At 37.8% G+C, this 18,871-nt stretch overlaps 1 protein-coding gene across 3 annotated transcripts in view; it reads left to right on the top strand.

The window, feature by feature from the left end:
* NLK (nemo like kinase) overlaps positions 1 to 18,871 on the top strand; it is a 191,780-nt gene that overhangs the window by 144,725 nt on the left and 28,184 nt on the right. For all 3 annotated transcript variants that reach the window (XR_002825451.1, XR_001121533.2, XM_004385384.3), the window contains exons 4-7: positions 3,821 to 3,927; positions 5,353 to 5,438; positions 9,262 to 9,471; positions 13,931 to 14,032. Coding sequence is in view for 1 of the 3 variants with exons in the window: in XM_004385384.3 (XP_004385441.1) it covers positions 3,821 to 3,927; positions 5,353 to 5,438; positions 9,262 to 9,471; positions 13,931 to 14,032 (505 nt within the window). In the remaining 2 variants the exon portion in view is untranslated. The remainder of the gene's footprint in view (positions 1 to 3,820; positions 3,928 to 5,352; positions 5,439 to 9,261; positions 9,472 to 13,930; positions 14,033 to 18,871) is intronic.

Here is an 18,871-nt window from a genome sequence, read left to right as displayed (position 1 = left end):
TATGTATCAGTTTGACATACTCTGGTGTCTTGTATGTTACTGTAATGCTGGAAGGTATGCCACTGTTATTTCAGATGTTAGCAGGGTGACCCGTGGTGAACAAGTTTCAAGCAAAGCTTCCGGAATAAGACAGACTGGCAAGAAGCACCTGGCAATCTGCTTCTGAAAAAACTGACTAGTGGAAACCTTATGAATAGTAGTAGAATAATTGTCTAATATAATGTCAGAAGATGAGCCCTCAGGTTGGAAGGCACTCAAAACATGACTGGGGAGGAGCTGCCTCTTACAAGTCAAGTCAACCTTGATGACATGTATAGAGTAAAGCTTTCTAGACCTTCCTTTGCTGATGTGGCACAACTCAAAATCAGAAAAAACAGCTGCAAACATCATTAGTAATTAGAACGTGTAATGTACGAAGTATGAAAACTAGGAGAATTGGAAGTTGTCAAAAATGAAATGAAAGGCTTGAAGATCGATATCCTAAGCATTAGTGAGTGGAAATGGACTGGTATTGGCCATTTTGAATCAGACAGTCATATGGTGTGCTATGCCAGGAATGACAAATTGAAGAGGAATGACATTGCATTCGTTGTCAAAAAGAACATTTCAAGGTCTGTTCTGAAGTACAGCTCTGTCATTGATAAGATAATATCCATATGCCTTCAAGGAAGACCAGTTAATACGACTATTATTGAAATTTACTCACCAACCACTGATGCCAAAGATGAAGAAATTGAAGATTTTTACCAACTTCTGTAGTCTGAAATTGATCAGAAATGCAGTCAAGATGCATTGATAGTTACTAGTGATTGGAATGCAGAAGTTGGAAACAAGAACGATCAATAATTGGAAAATACGGTCTTGGAGATAGAAACGATGCCAGAGATCATATTATAGAATTTTGCAAGACCAAGGACTTATTCATTGCAAATACCTTTTTTCAGTAACATAAATGGTGACTATACACGTGGACCTCGCCAGATGGAATACACAGGAATCAAATCGACTACATCTCTGGAAAGAGATGATAGAGAAGCTTGATTTCATCAGTCAGAGTAAGGCCCACCACCCACTGTGGAACAGGCCATCCTTTGCTTATATGCAAGAGATGATAGAGAAGCTTGATTTCATCAGTCAGAGTAAGGCCCACCACCCACTGTGGAACAGGCCATCCTTTGCTTATATGCAAGTTCAGTTGAAGCTGAAGACAATTAAAACAAGTCCACAAGAGCCAAAGTACAACCTTCAGTATATCCCACCTGAATTTAGAGACTATCTCAGTAATAGATTTGATACATTGAATACTAATGACTGAAGACCAGATGAGTTGTAGAAGGACATCATACATGAGGAAAGCAAAAGGTCATTAAAAAGACAAGAAAGAAAAAAAAAGACCAAAATGGATGTCAGAAGAGACTCTGAAACTTGCTTTTAAATGTAGAGTAGCAAAAGTGAACAGAAGAAATGATGAAGTAAAAGAACTCAACAAAGATTTCAAAGGGCGGCTTGAGAAGATAAAGTATCATAATGAAATGTGCAAAGACCTGGAGTTAGACAACCAAAATGGAAGACCATGCTCAGCATTTCTCAAGCTGAGAGAACTGAAGAAAAACATCAAGCCTCAAGTTACAATATTGAAGGATTCTATAGGCAAAAAATTGAATGACACAGGAGGCATCAAAAGCAAATTAGGGTGAGCACTTAACTCTTTGCGCCACTAGGGTTCCTCAGCGGATTTGCTATGTGCAGGCATTGTTCTGAGAATTTGGGATACACTTGCAAACAAAACAAAAACCCTTGACTTCAAGGAGTAGGGCTGGGGAGACAAACAAACATCATAAGTAAATATTGTAGAATAAATACTAAGGGAAAGAGAAAAAATAGACCTGTATTACAGGTTGGCAGATAGCAGTTGGATGGGGGTGTACAGGATACAGTATTAGAATGGTCAAGGTAGGCGACATTGGGAAGATTAAGATTTGAGGAAAAAAAAACAAAGGAGGTGAGAGTTAAATAGATAATCTGATGAAGCTCCAGGCAGAGGGAGCAGCTAGAGCAATGGCACCTAAGGTTGGAGTTTGTTTAGCATGTTCAGAGACTAGCAAGATGCCAGAAGTGAGCAAGGAAGAAAGTGGTAGGAGAAGTGGTCAGAGAAGTAATAAAGCCAGATCATTTACAGCCCTGTAAGGACTTTGGCTTTACTCAGTATGAAATGTAAAGTCTTTGTAGAAGAGTGATATAATCAGGCTTTTGTTCTAAAAGACCGTTCTGTGAAATGCATCCAAAAAATAAGATGAATTGATGGATGGAAAGAGGAGTGGATAGATGGGTAGAATATGGGTAAAGCAGATTTGGCCATAAGTTAAGTGTAGAATCTAGGTGGTGGGTGTATGGTTGGTCACTGTTTAATTCTTTCAGTTAAGGACTACAGCTGGCCCTTAAGATGGCCTTATCTTCCTTCAGAACTCGCTATGGGACAGGACTAGATCAAGAGATATTATACAGGGTGCCAGATAGGTTGTCCTTTTAAAAGATTCCATAATCTCTCTCTGACAGAAGAAAGTTAAGATATGAGGAACTATGTAAGAATTCTTTGCAAGATGACTCTTTGCAGCCCAGCTAATAAGCTCTTCAATTTTTTGTCTTGCCTTCCCCTGCCTTCAGTTGCACAGGGCTCTGGATGCCTTTGTCGTTTGTTCACACAGAATGTGAAACTAACTTTTACAAGATATCAAAAGAATCTTAAGCCTTGTAGGGACCTCCTAAAGTCAAGAACCTCATCCCCTCATCTTAAGGAAGGCTATACTTACAACATAAAATTCACCTAAACTTACTGACTTCTTAACTGCAGGCAGGGCAAGACATGAATCTGTCCTATTATTGATGTAGAAAAAGATGATTCCTTACTGTCTCTAACACTTGTATGCTTCATAAGAGTTCTGAATTCATCTCCATGGCTTCCGAGGGGCCTTTAATCATCTACCCTATGTTGATTGAACAGACACCCTGATGATACAGTGGAATACAAAGCACAGGAAGCTTGAAATTTGGTAAGGGCTATATCATAAATGGAGCCCTGGTGGAGCAGTGGTTAAGAGGTTGGCTGCTAACTAAAAGGTCGGCAGTTCAAATCCACCAGCCACTCCTTGGAAACCCTATGAGGCAGTCCTACTCTGCCCTGTAGGGTCACTATGAGTCAGAATCAACTCAACGGCAATGGGTTTGGTTTTTGGTTTATATCATAAATGTATGAAAAGTTAACTAATAAAAGAATTAAATTGTTGAGATTGTAGAAAGACTTGGATATGAACTAACCATTTTACACATTTCTGTGAGTATCATACTTTGTATAGAAATGTAAGCCACAGCTGACGGGCACGTTGTCATTTTTTTCCGTTTTAGAAATGTTGGAAACCTCCACATTAGCTGCCATGGTGTCTTAGGGTGAGACCACCAGCCCCCTTTTGTTTGTATTCAAAGGCACTCCAATAATGTGTGTGAGCAGACTTTGAGATGCTGTTTGTTCTTCACACTTCCTGTTTTAAAGTGTTTACCCTTGTTTTTCTCATTTATGATGCTGATTACAGGGAAGTTGTTTGGTTGTTTACTTCAGCCAACTTTTAAACATGTAAATTATTTAATTTTGGCCTTGTTATATCTTGTGAGGACTGGAATTCTCAACCTCTGTCATGCTTTCTGAAAGCTTTCTTCCCTCAACTTTTCCAGCCTTGAGAGTAGAAGTTATTTTTTAGACCTTGTGACTACTTTGAGGGGATCGGGCACTGCATTTTCTGAACTGTCCTTAACTTAAAACCTTAAGATATGTTGTCACAGAATTGATGCAGAGTGACCTACATAAAATTATCGTCTCTCCTCAACCACTCAGCTCAGATCATGTCAAAGTTTTTCTTTATCAGATTTTACGAGGTAAGATTTTTTTAATGAAGGAGAAGGCAGTGTCACTGTATAAATGAATTGTTTTGCTTTTCATTTAAACTTTAACTAATCTGACCTTCCAAGATTTTCTTCTGCACTTAAGTCTTTTATCTTTTGGCCAAGGTGTATTTAGTAATTGCTATATTTGATGTTAGGGATGTCTTTTAAGGGTGGCCAAATGGTTCGTATTTATTTGGTGATAGTAAAGAAGGCCCCGTCTAATTCAGTAGGCAGTAGAGTGGATTAATAATTTAGGGAGGTAGGGGAGTAAATAGCAGGGATGGTTTGTCACAAAGATTCCACTAAACAGTCATTAGTTCTCGACAGAGTAGGAACACGTGGCATCAGATGACTAGATTGAAAAGTAACTGTATCTCCTAATAGCAACATCCATCCTATAAGCCAGCAGTAGTGGGCCTTGTCAGAGTGTAGGCTGGTATACCCAAGTCCAACTCTAGAGAAACAAAATGACCTTTAAAACAAAAGCAGATGGAGGAGACTGAAAAAAACAGCCAGCTAAATGTCTGGCATATTAAAGAGTGCTGACTTGATTGAGAAGTGATTTGGGCTGATGTTGCCACCTCTTCTGGCCATCAGTTGTGTCTTTCAGAATTTGCTGTTACAAATGGAGAATTGTTAAAGCTAAAACAGCTTTCATATCTAGTAAAATATTTTTTTCATGTAATTCATAGAGTTAAGACATTCTTTGTCAAGATTGAAAAGCATCTCCCAAAAGGATTGAAACACATAAGCAAAACTAGAATATTCACCTCTGATAGACTTGTTGATACCCTGAGGTGGTGGTAGAGGAGAATATATTAACTCCTTTACACTTGAGAAAAACATGATTTGCTGCTTTTTATTCAAAGAAGACTCAACCTTGAGGCTGTGACCTTTATGTAGCAGTGCTGAAGCCCCCAGTCTATAAGATGTCAGAGATTTTAAAAAGTGATTAGTTATCCTGGACAGGCTCCTGAATGTTGTCATATCATTGAGAAAAGCTCCCTTTGGTTGATGGGAACTATTTTGTTGGAGCAGGTTTAGAGTCATGGGTTGAAGAGTATTCAGTAGAGAGTTCCTTGTAGCCACACTGATGGGCAGTTCAAGGTTGTTGGTACGGTCAGTCTTAACTCTAGTGCCTGAGAAGCTTATCTGTGTTAAAGGGAAATACTCTTCTGAATTACAGACATTACCTCTAGATTGTGCAAACCTTGATGACATTTTATTTTACAGTAGCAAAATTATAGTTTTTTGAGATGGGACTAAGTCAAGCTTTTAATAATAATGTTCATTATGTAGTTATTTAGGGAACAATGTTAAATCCTCTACTCGCTGTTTCCTTCTAAGATTTTTCCTGAACCATTGCTTAAGTGGAAGGAATTAAATATCTACAATTATATCTGTTTGTTATTTCAGGTTTGAAATATCTCCATTCAGCTGGCATTTTACATCGAGACATTAAGCCAGGGAATCTCCTTGTGAACAGCAACTGTGTTCTAAAGGTAGCTTTTCAGTTTATTTAACTATCTGAAAAAAATCAGAATATCAGGGCAGATTTTAAGAACATGTTTTGGGGGGAAAAATATTTAAATGTATTTCCATTACTTTGCACGAAATTAACCCAGTTTTCTCTAGCGATATCACTAGTCATGGCCATAGTAAGTATTGTAGTCTTGGCTCATGGTTTCTTCATGATAGTTTGCATATGTTTTGGAAACACTGAAATTGGAATTACAATGTGACCTAAAAGAAGAAAAGAGAAGGTGACCTTTCTTACAGAGTGTTCCTTCATTAAAGGAAGTATATATATCAGAAGAAACATTGGAAGGCCAGTAAGCTTCTCCTTATGTGAGAATAAAGTATGGTTTTTAGGAAGATTGTCTGCATTTTTATACAAATAACATTTCTTTTTGCTGTTTCACTGAGGTAGCAAAGTAGAGAAGTAGAAACATATTTAAAAGTGAAAATGCTAAGCCAGAAAAAGGGTGTATGCACGTATCAAATGTATTTCCACAAAATAGAGTAGCCAATACTCAGTTATTCCTCTGCATGGAAATTGATTACAGGATTAATTATAATTAGTAGCCCCAAAATCTCAAGTCATCAATTTCAGCTTTACTACCATCCTCCCACTGTCTTTTCCTAGAAGGGCTCACAAATAGCAAAATCCACATATGTGCATTTCCCCACTTCTTTCTAATACAGATATGTATGAGCAAAAAAAAAAACAAAACAAACCCGTTGCCACTGAGTCAATTCCGACTCTTAGTGACCCAGTAAGACAGAGTAGAACTGCCCCATAGGGTTTCCAAGGCTGTAAATCTACGGAAGCAGACTGCCCCATCTTTCGCCTGCAGAGCGGCTGGTGAGTTCGAACTGCCGACCTTTTAGTTAGCAGCCAAGCGCTTAACTGCTGTGCCACCAGGGTTCCTCATGTATGAGCAGAACCCCTAAAATAGTGAGAGGTTCAACATATTTCCCCCATCGTAGAAATTAGAGATAAGGACCTCCATAGAGCATGTCACCTCTGTATAACCAAATAAAAATTCCACTTATTTCATGAGTGGCTACAATGTGGTGCTTCAGTCTACAGTAAATATTCTTAACATTTCAACTGATCTATTTGAAAAGAACTGTTTTTTAAATATTGCCTACCTTAAAATTAATTAAGACTGCCATTACTACTTGTTGGCAGTTAAACCAAGCATTAAAGTCAAGTGTATAAGTGAATTTCATTTTTATTTTAAATGCTTTCTTTAAACTGTGGGCCAATTCTCTGTAAAAGCTGGTGGATTGTACTGCTTATGAGTGAAAATTCTCCCTTCATTATTCCCTCGAAAGAGCCCTGTGGCTGTTTTTAACTCTAGAAGGATAACAACCTGTTTTCATATTTTTATGAAAACAACTGATATTGTAGTTCCATTTTCTGTTTCCACGAAGAGATTGGTTGTCCCCAAGGTCCACTAAAGTAACCATTCTTTCTGTAAGTTGTTGAGTTTATTGCCTTGCCACTTCACTTTGTAAAGAGAACTTGCAGCCCACACCTAATAACTCTTCTGATTTTTTTCAATTTAAAAATTTTAAAACCTTTTAGTAATTTTTTGCCCTATTCATACCAAATAAATCTTATGATAATTCAAGCCAATTTCTTGTTGTTTTGGATTTTGATTGAAAAATTTCACAAAGGTTTTTGTGTAGAACCTGTTGTGCTCAATGCCATTAACTGCCTGAAGTCTGTTTTCCAAATTGTTGTGCTGTTATTGCAACCTCTGGCTACAGGAATGGGTAACTAAAGGAAAATGTCATTTGTTATCAAACAACACACAGATCAGAACAAATTGAAATTTTGCTCTACTCCTTTGACTTGCCTTAGAGGCTTGCATTATTAAATAGCCAGTATAGAGAGCAGGCTACAGACACCGATCTTTCTTCTTGAATGTGCAAATCCATCAAAGATAATTATGACCAAGCATGTCTTTAAAATTAGTATCCTTTCGTATTGCAAATGTATTTTGTTTCCTGTTAAGCACAGGATGGATAATTTTACTGGAAATCTCAATATCTTTTTAGTTATCTGATCATATAAGCTTCTTTCTTTAGGTTTAGCTTTTCTTCCAGGTAGGTTGCCAAAAAAACGGTCCCAGATAAGACTAATATGTTTAACAAGGGACTTGCTTTGTAACAGAAGACTTCTGTTATTGGATGTTGGCTGGTTTTTTTTTTTTCATGTATATATAAGTATAAGAAAAAGATAGGAAAATGAGTTTAAGTTCTTTTCTTTGGTTTTGTCTTGCTTTATTTTATTTTAAAAGATATCCTAAAAAGTCATGGCCAGCTAGTAGGGTTACGTGTTATTTAAACATCAGCCTTTGGGAAGATTTGATAAATATACCTTTCTTCCTTTTTTTTTTTTTTTTTTTGGTATGCTTTCTCTGTGTGGTCTGTAAAGTTTTCCTTCATTTTTAAGTTTTAATGATGTTTGTTTCCACTGATTCATTGTCACATATACACATGAATTCATTTGGTGTGACTGGATGTATTAGATTCAAGACAGAACGAGGGTATTGTCAAAAATTAGGGGAAATTTTTGTTTCTTTTGAAGTGGTGGTTTTCAAACTTTTTAAAAGCTTTTTTCCAACAAAATCTTATGCTAGGACCTCAACTTAGAAAACAGATAAAAAGTGGTATTTCATTACTTATAATATTGATTGGAAAAGAGAACACCAGGGCTTTTGTGACTAAACTTTGAGATGGCCATGACTATCTTATTCTCAGTGCTCCCTGTGTTTGTGCTTTGCCCAGTATCAAGAAAATCTTAATTCCTTGAGATAAGCAGTAGTTGCTGCTGGTGGTGGTATTTATAGCAGGTCAGCTTGTAACCTCTGTTCAGTTAAACAGTCTTTGTTTTTATTGCTATGTCTTCAGATTCTAGCATACTGTCTGAAACAGAACAGGTACTCAATTAAATATTTATGGCATGAAGAAATGAATGAACTAGTAGCATTGATATTCTACAGTGTGCCACATTTTGACATATAACACATTTGAGTGTGAATTAGTATTTTAAATAGATATATACATGTGAAGTTTAAATAAAGCATGGAACCCCTGAAGTGTACCTCCTCAGAACTGGATTCAGCAGGACTCAATTTGAAACCCATAGCTTTAAAGACATTTTACTACAAATATTCCATAAGTGTGGTGGGTATAGTCTCTGCTCAGGAGGTCTTCAAGATATGCTGCTTTTACCTTAACTTCCTCTATAAGCCAGCGTTGGAAACAGAAAGCTTGGGTGTTTTTACATTAAACTAGAAATATGCATCTAGTTATTTTATTTTATTTTTGGTTTAGTTACCAGTTGAAAACAGATTAAAGATTAGAAGACTATTTTTAAGATATATTATTTTATATAGAAACATGGAAGTTTGAAAGAGGAGCCCGGGTGATGCAGTCGTTTAAAGCTCTCAGCTGCTAACCAAAAGGTCAGCGGTTCAAACCCATCAGCCGCTCTGCTGGATAGAGATGTGGCAGTCTGCTTCCGTAAAGATTTACAGCCTTGAAAACCCTATGGGGCAGATCTACTCTGTCCTATAGGGTTAATATGAGTCAGAAATGACTCAATGGCAGTGGGTTTGGTTTTTTGGAAGTTTGGAGACTTTTTCTTCCCTGCGTTCCTCCAAATGAGATCAGATTGTATATTGCCACGCCAATAATCACAGAAAACTTTTCAAAGTTCAGAGGTCTATCAAGGTTTTGCTTTGTTTTGTACTCTTGCATGTGCAAATGCATTTGTTTGACAATATTTTGATAATCTTTTCTGTTTAGATTTGTGATTTTGGATTGGCCAGAGTGGAAGAATTAGATGAATCTCGTCATATGACTCAGGAAGTTGTTACTCAGTATTATCGGGCTCCAGAAATCCTGATGGGCAGCCGTCATTACAGCAATGCTATTGACATCTGGTCTGTCGGCTGTATTTTTGCAGAACTACTAGGACGAAGAATATTGTTTCAGGCACAGAGTCCCATTCAGCAGGTATGATTTCACTTTAGGCTTTAGTAGCTTTCAGTTCTATTACGAATTTGAAGGAAAAACCCATCTTGCACGCATGTTTTTGGCTTATTCATTGTACTGTCTAATTTGCTTTTAGCAAATTCAGGTTCACTTAAAATTCAGAATATTATGAAGTTAAAGATTACAGAGAGATTCATTTTGTAACTTACAAGCATATTAGAGAGAATGTTGACTTTATTACATGCACTGATGCATAGCAGCAGACTCTACTGTAACCATTTGCACAAGTATAATCTTCAGTTGTTAGAGGGCCCGTGTTCTGTCTGACTGAGTGGCTCTGTCTTGAAAATGTGTTTGGTGACTTCATGTACTTACACTTTGTGCTTAGAATATAAATTTTGAGTGTTTATTTTTTTAAATTTGAACATTTAAAAAAGATTTCTAAACTTTATTATTGAGCTAAAATATTTAAATATGACAGAGAACGTCAGAAGCCAATTAAAATGTAGCTTTAGGAAAGTGTCCATGATACTTTGTCTGCTTTTATATAGCTAATTCATTAGTACACGTATTTTCTTGGAATAGTTCCTAAATATTTCATACTCAGAAATTTAACAATATTAGTTGTATTAGAACAATGTAATGATGATGAGCTCAGACTATGGAATCACGTTGGTAGGTTCAAAACCGAGCTCTGCCACTTACTAAGCTGTTAAACTTAGGCAAGTTACTTCTCTGTTCCTTGGTGTTTTTGATCTCAAACTGTTCTGAGGATTGTTGTGCAGGTTAAATGAAGTCGTAAAGCTGAAAAAACCTGGCACTCAATAAATGCCAGTAGTTACGATGGTGGTGGTGTGCCAAGTGGATGCTAGGGATATAGCAGTAAGTAAGACAGAGTTAGTTTCTGCCTTTGTGAAACTTTTACATGAGACGGAAAATAAACATAATTCCAGCTAATGATAAATTCTACCAAAAAAAATTAAACCAAGTTAGGGATAGAGAATGATGGTGAAGTAGAGCAGTGCTAAAGGATTCTCTGAGGAGATAACATCTGAGGAGTGATCCAAGTGAAATGAGGGAGCAACCAGGATGTTGGGGGAAAGTGTTCAGGTAGAGGGACAACTGACATAAAGCCTCTGAGGCAGGTACAAGCTTAGCATGTTTGAAGAATGACAAGGCCATGTGGCTGAGGAGCATGATCAAAGAAGAGCATATAGGAGGCGAGGTCAGAGGAAGGGTCAGAGGCCTGACCATGTTTGACTTGATAAGGACTTTGGATTTTGTTCTAAGTGTGATAGGAAGCTATCTGAAGGTTTTGAGGAGAGTGTTACGATTTGATAGATGTTCTTAAAAGGTCACACTGACTACTGTGTATCTTTGTAAATAATCCATACACTTGACCAGAAATGGAATCATTTCTTTCATGCTTTTTCTACAAATTGTCAACTAATATGTTAGAAATTATATATGCTGTGATCAACATTTAAATTTATTTCTCTGCTATGCATTCAGTGTTTTGTTCTGTTTTACATAATGTTGCTCTATTACACATAAAGTCAGAACTGACTTGATGGCACCTAAAGACAGTGCATTCAAGGAATCCCTGTGTGGTGCTAACCAAACGATTGGAGATTTGAGTACACCCAGAGGCCCCTTGGAAGAAAGGCCTGGCGATCTAATTCTGAAAAATCAGCCACTGAAAACCCTATGGAGCACAGTTCTACTCTGATACACATGGGGTCGCCACAAGTCAAAATCAATTTTTGTTTACATCTTAAAAATTGATCCTGGTGATAGAAAATTATCAGATGTGTATAATATGTAATCTAAAATTGGGTACTATTGATAATATTCACTTTATTGTTCAATTTCTTTAGAACTTTAAAATTATTTCTTTAAAAAAATATCTTACTACCTAGTAGACAAGAATTATCCTAGGTGAAGGGAAGGAAAACACACAATACAGGGGAATTCAGCACAACTGGACTAAACCAAAAGCTAAGAAGTTTCCTGAATACAACCAAACACTTCGAGGGACAGAGTAGCAGGGGCAGGGGTCTGGGGACCATGGTTTCAGGGGACATGTAGGTCAATTGGCATAACAAAGTTTATTAAGAAAATGTTCTGCATCCCACTTTGGCGAGTGGTGTCTGGGGTCTTAAAAGCTAGCAAGTGGCCATCCAAGATGCATCAGTTGGTTCCAGCCTACCTGGAGCAAAGGAAAATGAAGAACACCAAAGACACAAAGAAAGTATTAGCCCAAGGGCCACATAAACCAGAGACTCCATTAGCCTGAGAGCAGAAGAACTACATGTTGCCTGGCCAACCAATGACCAGTGACTGCTCTCACAGGGAACACAACAGAGAGTCCCTGATGGAGCAGGAGAAAAGTGGGGTGCAGAACTCAAATTCTAGTAAACAGACCAGACTTAATGGTCTGACTGAGACTGGAGGAACCCCAGAAGACATGGCCCCCAGACTCTCTGTTAACCTGGAACTAAAACCATTTCTGAAGCCAACTCTTCAGACAAAGATTAGACTGGACTATAAGACATAAAATGATACTCGTGAAGAGTGTGCTTCTTAGTTCAAGTAGATACACGAGACTAAATGGGCAGCTCCTGTCCGGAAACAAGATGAGACAGCAGAGAGGGTCAGGAGCTGGTTGAACGGACACGGGAAATCCAGGTGGAAAGGAGGAGTGTGCTGTCACAGTATAGGGAGAGCAACTAGGGTCACATAAAAATGTGTGTATAAATTTTTATATGAGAAACTAACTTGAGCTGTAAGCTTTCACTTAAAGCACAATAAAAAATTTTTAAAAATCATACTTCAGAGAATGCTTAGAGCAATCAAGTTGTGATATGCATAAAGCCCTCAGTCCTACTGAAAGCCTATTTTTACTAATTGTTAGTAATATGTCTGAAACCAGTCTGAGAGATTATAGTATGTTGTATATTTCTGTGTGTATATGTTCTACAGTTAGAACATATGCACACAGTATATTCTAAAGGTAGAAAATAGAGTTCAACTAACTTTTAATTATCTGTAAGACTATCATATCTGGTCATAAGCTCCCATAAAATGAATGTCACTACTACATTACATACAGAAAAGCTGAAGTAAAAATTAAGGAAGTGATCAAATCCTATATATATTGGACAAGAATCTCAGATGGCTGCTTGAAAAGAATGTATAGAGGAAAGTGTGAAGCAGCTGGAATGGGATTCAGATACCTAATTTTCTCTAGAAACACATAGATCTTGAGTTTGCCAGTCTCCCGTTGCTGCTGAAGGAAAACCCGTAACTATCTATTCTTAATGTATTTTGGGGTGAGAAATCAAGATCTAGAATAGAAAGAGTATAGCTTCTAAATGGAAGTAATATTTTCTGTAGCATTTTCTCTGTATCTTTGAGAAATAAATACCTTAGGTACTGTTAGTACTGTAGTACTTTGTTAAAATGTTTCTTATCTCTGGATTTGACCCATTTTAGGAAACTTTCTGAATCTTTCCACTTGTTTTCATAGCCAGCCATTTCCTTCTGCCTTTGGTGTGGTTGTTAGAGGTCCGAAAGTATCACCTACATGCTTTTCCCTAAAAGGTTTGAATAGAGATCTTTACTTCTGTGGAAAGCAAGCTTCTCAGTTATCAACGTTATCCAGGTGGCAGTGATGCTGATGGCTACCCCATGGTTTAGATAAGTGCAAAAAATAGCGCTTTATATGCAGCAACCCCAGAACCAGGAAAAGTATTTTCTAGGTTTCGGGATGAAATCTCACTGCTAACTGCGTTATGAAGTTAGAACAATTGTAGCGCTACAGTAAATTGTTAAGGTAGTTTGCTACCTACAAAGACTTGTTTGCGAGAAGACAGTTGTTATTGGTCTCTTTTATTGTGCCCAGCTAGCTAAGTGTGGCCTTAGGCACTGCTAGTTTTCTAAGTACCACAGTTTTCTGCCAGTGTAAGAGATTTCTAGCATGACTAGAATGTAAAGGGTGTGTATGGGCCCAAACTTTGAGATCTTAACTTTCCTTTCAGGTGTGAATGTTCTGAGTGTTTATTAAATCACAGCTGCCTGATTTGTGGATTAGCTACTTGATGAACCATCAGTATCCATTCATTATCTGTTTGAAAAGAACAACCATTAACCATCAGCTGAAGAGCAGCTCAACTCTGCAAGGATTGTGCTATGAGGCTATGATATCAAGACCCAGGGCTGGTAGATGCAGACTCCTAAATTACTCTAGCCTTAGAATACCATGCTTGCTAAAACTTATTTTCTGTATTTCTATCAGATGGATTTCTTTCTTTTTTAAATAGAATAGAAAGTGAAATAGAGGTTCCTGTCAGTTAATCTGGAACTTGCCCTAAAGTTTTTTGACCAAATTTGGTCTTTGTTTCTGAGGCTGTGATTTAAGAGTAATAAGAGATTGTTTCCATGAGATTACTATCCCTCTACATTTTGTGTTTCCTTGTAGTTGGATTTGATCACGGATCTGTTGGGCACACCATCACTGGAAGCAATGAGGACGGCTTGTGAAGGCGCTAAGGCACACATACTCAGGGGTCCTCATAAACAGGTAAGGGGAGGGAGGATATCTGTATCAGTAACCATCTGGGCAGGATTTCCCTTCGAAGAGAATAATGTGTTGAGAATTTTTAAACAAAGATATTACTTGTAGGTTGTTGTGGGGTTTTTTGTGTTGTTTTTAATATCATGACCTTAAGTAAGAAATTGTTAAATATTTTTCAAACTAACTAAAATATGGTCCATCCCAACGCCATAGGAGAAAGTGCATATTTTTGTAGCACCTTTGCTAATAAATGACTCCTGGCTTTCTGTCTTTTTTGTTTTATTGATTTATATGGAGAAACTTCCTGGGGTGGAGCTTTGACCTTAGTGCCATAATCTAGTACATGTATATCAACAATGTCCTTTCGATATACTGAGCCCAGATACCTGGTATCCCTTATTCTGGCAAGCAGTGTAAAGCTGTTGCTATTGCACTCTTGCCACTAACACAGAAACAGATGTGTATGTTGTTAGAAAAGGAAGTATGAAGAGAGATTGCCAGATTTGCACTGATCAGTATTACTTGCAACCAGCCTGATCAATATTACCTGCAGCCAGGCAAGTCACTGCTGAGAAGGACAAGATGATTTTTATCTCCACCCTGTTGATTTAGCAGCACTTTTTACAAGCACTTCCCTATTCTCCTATGGACAAAACAGCTTAATGATATAAAGAGTGAGTAAAGGGTATTCTTTTCTTAGAACAAACTGAAACAGAGAACATGTTAGACTTGAACAGGAAGACCTGACAACTGATTTTCCTGGCTTTTACCTTGGTTCCTTCTACATTGGGCATTTGGATGATCTGATTGATGGCACCAAATGACAGACTAAGTTTGACATTCCTTGTCACCAATTACCAGTCAGACATTTGGGCAAAGCCTTGCCTTCCCCTTGCAGTTCCTTCTCTGTAATTCTAGTGTGATTCCAGATTTTCATAGGCGTAAAGGGCAGTGAGGTAAAATGTGATATCTTTTAAAACCACCAGAGCTAGTAAATATAGATGTGGATCCTTTTATTTTAAATAGCTCCCTGACAGTTACATCCTTCTGGTGCATGTAGTTTAGAAGTACAAATTGATTTGAGGCCCTAACACCCTTAGAAAAGCACAGGAAGTCTTAACCTAGGGAAGGTTCTATGATAGAGGGAGCTAACCAGATCTGTTATGTTCTGTTTATTGGCCAGCGTCAGGAACATTGAACTAATTTATCACACCCCATGGTAAATGTATCCTTGGAAGTAGCAAAATGATTTTCCTTTTTAAAAATGTTAGGTCAGTAAATCTTGCCTGGCTAAAGGTAGCCAATAAGTAAAAGTGATAAGCATCAGACACTCTGGTGCCACCTTTCTATCTCTGGAGGAATTTTAACTATTGCTAATGGTTGCCAGCTAATTAATTCTTTGTGTCAAAGGATTGCTAAACAGCAGCAGAAAGAGCAAGACTTCCTGAGGAGTTTCCTTCCTGCTATCTAGAACAGCTTGCAAATGTAACTCACAGCACCAAAAGTCACTGTGCATTCCCTTGAGCATTCTTAGCAAGTGAGCCTTTTTCTACCAGAAATTTAAAAATGTGTTAGTTGTGAAAACCTAGGGCTTTCAATTAACTAAAAAACAGTATATATTGTATTACTTTCTAAAACAAAGAGGGATAGAAAGGAAAATTTAAAGTTCCATTTTTATTTAGTTAAATACGTTGAGACGTCTGTCAGAATCCTTTCTCACACATTTGTACGTGAATCAGACCAATGAATTGGCCTCTTAACAGCAGTGCCTCTTAAAGTTTAACATATTGCCTGTCAATAAGTGTACTGATTGCCTTAGAGGAGCACCACACTAAAAGTTAGGGGTAGCCCTGGCTAGTCTTGGTGTTGGAATGTTTTCATTTTGAAGAGAAGAGTGGTGGGATAAAAACTAGTTAAACACAAATGGAACTTTCTCTAGAATAGACCACATATGAAGCCATAAAGCAAGCTTAACAGAAGCCAAAGCATCAAAATATTACAAAGCATCTTTTCTGACCATAAAGCCATAAAAGTAGCAATCGGTAATAGAAAAAGCAAGGAAAAAGAATTAAACACATGGAAACTGAAGAACACCGTGCCCAGAAACTACTGGGTTATAGAAAAAATTAAGGATGGAATAAAGAGATTCACAGAATCAAACAAGAACAAAAACACATCCTACCAGAACCTTTGGGACACAACAAAAGCAGTGCTCATAGGTCAGTTTATACCAGTAAATGCACATATCCAAAAAGAATTAAGGGCCAGAATCAAAAATTAACCCTACAGCTCAAACAAGTAGAAAGAGAGCAGCAAAAGAAGCCCTCAGGCACCACAAGAAAGGAAATAATAAGAATTATAGCAGAATGAAGTGAAATAGAGAATAGAAAAACAATTGAAAGAGTTAACAAGACGAAAACCTGGTTCTTTGAAAAGATCAACAAAATCAATAAACCATTCACCAAACTGACAAAAGAAAAACAGGAGAGGAAGCAAATAACCCGTATAAGAAATAAGATGGATGATATCACAACAGACCCAACTGAAATTAAAAGAATCATAACAGAATACTATGAAAAATTATACTCTTAACAAATTTGAAAACCTAGAGGAAATGGACAAATTTCTGGAAACTCACTACTTAACTAACACAAACGGAGGTAGAATAACTAAATAAAAATATAACAAAGGAAGAGATTGAAAAGGTAATTAAAAAATCCCAACCAAAAAAAAGCCCTGGCCCGGATGGTTTCACTGGAGAATTCTACCAAACTTTCAGAGAAGAGCTAACACCACTACTACTAAAGGTATTTCAGAGCATAGAAAAGGATGGAATACTCCCAAACTCATTCTATGAAGCCACCATAACCCTGATCCCAAAACCAGGTAAAAACACCACAAAAAAAGAAAATTACAGACCAGAATCCCTCATGAACATTCATGCAAAAATCCTCAACAAAATTCTAGCCAATAGAATTCAGCAACATATCAAAAAAATAATTCACCATGATCAAGTGGTATACCAGGTATGCAGGGATGGTTTAACGTTAGAAAAACAATCAATGTAATCCATCACATTAATAAAACAAAAGACAAGAACCACATGATCTTATCAGTCGATGCAGAAAAGGCATTTGACAAAGTCCAATACCCGTTCTTGAAATAACTCTTAACAAAATAGGAATAGAAGGGAAATTCCTCAGTATAATTACGGGCATTTATACAAAGCCAACAGCCAACATCATCTAAATGGAGAGACTCTGAAAGCATTCCCCTTCAGAAGGAGAACCAGACAAAGATGCCGTTTATCTCCACTCTCATTCAACGTTGTGCTGGAGGTCCTAGCTAGAGCAGTTAGGCTAGAAAAAGAGATAAAGGGCATCCAGATTGGTAGGGAAGAAGTCAAAGTATCTCTGTTTGCAGATGATATGATCTTATACACAGAAAACCCTAAAGAATCCACAAGAAAACAACTGGAACTAATAGAAGATTTCAGCAAAGAATCAGGGTACAAGATTGTCTTAGGCTGGGTTCTCTAGAGAAGCAAAACCAGTAAAGCATATAAATATACATATATATAGAGATTTATATCAAGGAAACAGCCCATGCGATTGTAGAGGCTAGAACATCCCAAGTCCGTGGATCAGGGTAGAGGCTTCTCCCATCACGCAGCCGCAGAAGCTGGTGAGCCCAAGATCGGCAGGTCGGAGAGCAGGGCTCCTGCTTACAGGCTGTGAAGGTTGACAAATTCCAAGATCGGCAGGCAAGAGCACAGGGTTTCTCCTGATTTCACGTAGCTGCAGGGGCTCGTGGACCCCAGATCAGCAAGTCAGAGAGCAGGGCTCTGCTCACAGGCTGTGAAGATTGACGAATCCCAAGTTCGGCAGATAAGCTGACAGCTCAAGTCCCAAGAACTGGAGATGAGATGACAGGAGGCAGCCATAGGATCCAGAGTGAGCAAAAAGCCAGAACGTCTGCTTATATCAGATGCAGGCCATACCCCCAAGGAGACTCCCTTTCATCTGATTGGCTACTTACAGTATATTCAGTCATGGGAGTGATCACATTAAAACACTGAGAATCACGCCCAGCCAAGTTGACACACAATCTTAACCATCACAAAGATAAACATATAGAAATCAGTTGGATTCCTCTACACCAACAAAGAGAACTTCCAAGAGGAAATCACCAAATCAATACCATTTACAACAGTCCCCAAGAAGATAAAATACTTTGGAACAAATCTAACCAGAGACGTAAAAGACCTATACAATGAAAACTACAAGACGCTACTGCAAGAAACCAAAAGAGACCTGCATAAGTGGAAAAACATACCTTGCTCATGGATAGGAAGACTCAACTTTGTGAAAATGTCAGTTCTACCCAAAGCAATCTACAGATACAATGCAATCTCGATCCAGATTCCAACGGCATTTTTCAATGAGATGGAGAAACAAATCACCAACTTCATATGGAAAGGGAAGAGGCCCTGGATGAGTAAAGCATTACTCAAGAAGAAGAGCAAAGTGAGAGGCCTCACACTACGTGATTTAGAACCTATTATACCGCCACAGTAGTCAAAACAGCCTGGTACTGGTACAACAACAGATACATAGACCAATGGAACAGAATTGAGAATCTGGACCTAAATTCATCCACCTACGAGCAGCTGATATTTAACAAAGGCCCAAAGTTCGTTAATTGGGGAAAACACAGTCTCTTTAACAAATGGTGCTGGTGTAACTGGCTATCCATCTGCAAAAAACTGAAACAAGACCCATACCTCACACCATGCACAAAAACTAACTCAAAATGGATCAAAGACTTAAATATAAAATCAAAAAC

The sequence above is a fragment of the Trichechus manatus genome, unplaced genomic scaffold, assembly GCF_000243295.1.
Source record: "Trichechus manatus latirostris isolate Lorelei unplaced genomic scaffold, TriManLat1.0 scaffold00138, whole genome shotgun sequence".
NCBI lineage: Eukaryota > Metazoa > Chordata > Mammalia > Sirenia > Trichechidae > Trichechus > Trichechus manatus.
Note: the sequence above shows the minus strand (reverse complement) of the source record. Positions and strands in the feature narration are given on the sequence as shown.